Source organism: Triticum urartu, chromosome 4, assembly GCF_003073215.2.
Source record: "Triticum urartu cultivar G1812 chromosome 4, Tu2.1, whole genome shotgun sequence".
Lineage (NCBI taxonomy): Eukaryota > Viridiplantae > Streptophyta > Magnoliopsida > Poales > Poaceae > Triticum > Triticum urartu.
Window position 1 is genome coordinate 544,467,819 of NC_053025.1, and position 2,535 is coordinate 544,470,353.

Sequence of the window (2,535 nt, forward strand, 5' to 3'; positions counted from 1 at the left end):
TGTATATGAATATCTATGGGATATAATCTTCCGTGGGCTATTTTAGCCCCACCGGATGTGAACGGAAGCAGGGTTTTATTAGTTTGGCAAAAAAAAAAGGAAGGTTGCATATATAGCGGCAAAGGGAGCGTCGTGTCATCGCAAAGTGGTCGTTTTGAGTTTGACAACTCGATTGAGGAAATAGAGACGAACATAGACAAGATTACAAGTGTTGGCACACGTCCGATCCGATGGCATTGAAACCCAATTTCCATTCTCAAGGAACGGGAACAAAGTGTGCCTGCCAGACCAGACCACATTTCAGTGCAAGGATATCTTGAGAGATTCCAGAGACTAGAGCTCCACTGCCGCATTCCACACAACGTCTCTCGGAGTAAACGATGACACGACAGAACTAAAGCCGTGGTATATCGGCGCCCTCCCTTTTCCTCGAAAGTCTATCAGATATGTGACCGATCCTCCCTCCTACGGCCGGACGTGGCAGCGGCATTTAGCAATCATGCGTCCTTTTCCCATCAGCCATATCAATTTCTCCAGATGGAATTGAGCTAGAGCTAGAATTCCTGCGCGAGGCCGAGGAAACGAACGCGTTCGGGTTCAGACGGTCGGTCGGTCGGCCACCGATCGGTCGCCGGCGCGTCGTTGAGATGTCTGCCATCCGGTTCGCATGAGCGAGACTGGAAAGAGAGTTTGAACAGCCAAACTTAACGAACGCGTCTTCCACGCACGCACCCCCCGTTTCTCGTCGCCGTGCCGTGCCCCCGCCATCCACCGCTGCCATCCCACGCGCTTACCCCGCCTATGAGTACACCGGGCCACCCGCCCGGCCGCTTGTCACACTCGCGCTCCACAGGACACTCCCTCGGCCTCCTCCTCCGCAGCTCTTTCACACCACCCCGTCCCACGGTCGACCGAGGTGCGTGCAGAGGCATGAGGGGCTCGCGGTGGTGCTGCTGCTGCTTCGGCCGGGGCGGCGGCGGCGGGGCCGGGCGGTCGGGGAGCGTGGGCGACGACGGGCTGGTGTGGGACGTGGGCCTCAAGGCGCACGCCTCCGGCGAGTACTCCGTCGCCGTGGCCCAGGCCAACGAGGCGCTCGAGGACCAGGCGCAGGTGCTCGTCTCCCCCGCCGCCACGCTCGTCGGCGTCTACGACGGCCACGGCGGCCCCGACGCCGCCCGCTTCGTCAACGCGCGCCTCTTCTCCCTCATCCAAGGTTCGCCTGCCTCCTACACTCGTTCAACGCGCGCGCGTGTTCGTCATGCACGACTTGTTTGTTGACTCGTGGGTTCGAAATTGGTTGCAGAGTTCGCGTCCCAGAGCGGGGGCATCTCGGCGCAGGTGATCAAGAGGGCCTTCGGCGCCACGGAGGAGGAGTTCATGGGCATGGTGGAGAGGTCGTGGCCGTCGCAGCCGCGGCTCCTGTCCGTCGGCTCCTGCTGCCTGGTGGGCGCCATCGAGGGCGGCACGCTCCACGTCGCCAACCTCGGCGACTCGCGCGCCGTGCTGGGCCGCCTCGCCAGCGCGGGCGGGAAGAAGCGGAGGGCGGTGGTGGCGGAGCGGCTGTCGCGGGACCACAACGTGGCCGACGAGGAGGTGCGGCGGGAGGTGGCGGAGGCGCACCCGGACGACCCGCACATCGTGATGAGCAGCCACGGCGTGTGGCGGATCAAGGGGATCATCCAGGTGTCCCGCTCCATCGGGGACGCCTACCTGAAGCGGCCCGACCTGTGCAGCCCGGCGGTGATGCAGTCGCTCTGCCCGTTCCCGCTGCGCCGCCCGGTGATGAGCGCCGTGCCGTCGGTCACGTCCCGCAGGCTGCGCCCGGGCGACCAGTTCATCATCTTCGCGTCCGACGGGCTGTGGGAGCAGCTTAGCGACGAGGCCGCCGTGGGCATCGTGTCACGCAGCCCGAGGAAGGGCGTGGCGATGCGGCTGGTGCGCGCCGCGCAGCTGGAGGCGGCCAGGAAGAAGGACATCAAGTACGAGAGCATCGCGGCCATCGAGAAGGGCCGGAGAAGGCGCTTCCACGACGACATCACCGTCGTCGTGCTCTTCCTCGACACGCCGCAGCCGACAGCCGGCGCCGGCGGGATCGACGGCACGCGCGCGCCCGTCGACGTGTTCTCGCTCGGCCCCGACGACCACGGGGACGACCCGACCAGGCCCGTGCTGCGCTGAATCAGCCCGCCAGCCGGTCAGTCGGTCAGCGACGTGGATGCTCACCGAACGTGGCACCGTAAACGTGCTAGCGGCGTTAATTTTCGGCGACTTTTGCTCTCTGGAACGGAAGATACGGGAGCATGCGTTCTTTGCTTTCCGCGTCGAATTAAGAGGAGGATTATTTATGTTTAATTAGTTGTGTAGATAAGTAGTGCCGTGTCGTGTTGGTGTGAAGAGAATTTAAGTGGTACTCTGTGCTTGAGCTTCTTCTGTGATCAATTCAGAGGTTGCTTAGCCCCCTCCAATTTCCTGTCTGTTCTGTTCTGCCTATTTCCGTGTTTTATTTTACTCGAAATAATAATGGTCTTGTTTTCA

The 2,535-nt window shown here is 61.7% G+C and overlaps 1 protein-coding gene across 1 annotated transcript; it reads left to right on the forward strand.

Annotated features, from left to right (window-relative positions):
* Window positions 1-589: 589 nt before the first annotated feature.
* Window positions 590-2,535, forward strand: LOC125552551 (probable protein phosphatase 2C 29). The gene is made up of 2 exons (XM_048716151.1): window positions 590-1,213; window positions 1,304-2,535. Exons 1-2 carry the CDS (start codon window positions 802-804, stop codon window positions 2,176-2,178), a joined length of 1,287 nt encoding a protein of 428 aa, XP_048572108.1. The 5' UTR covers window positions 590-801; the 3' UTR covers window positions 2,179-2,535.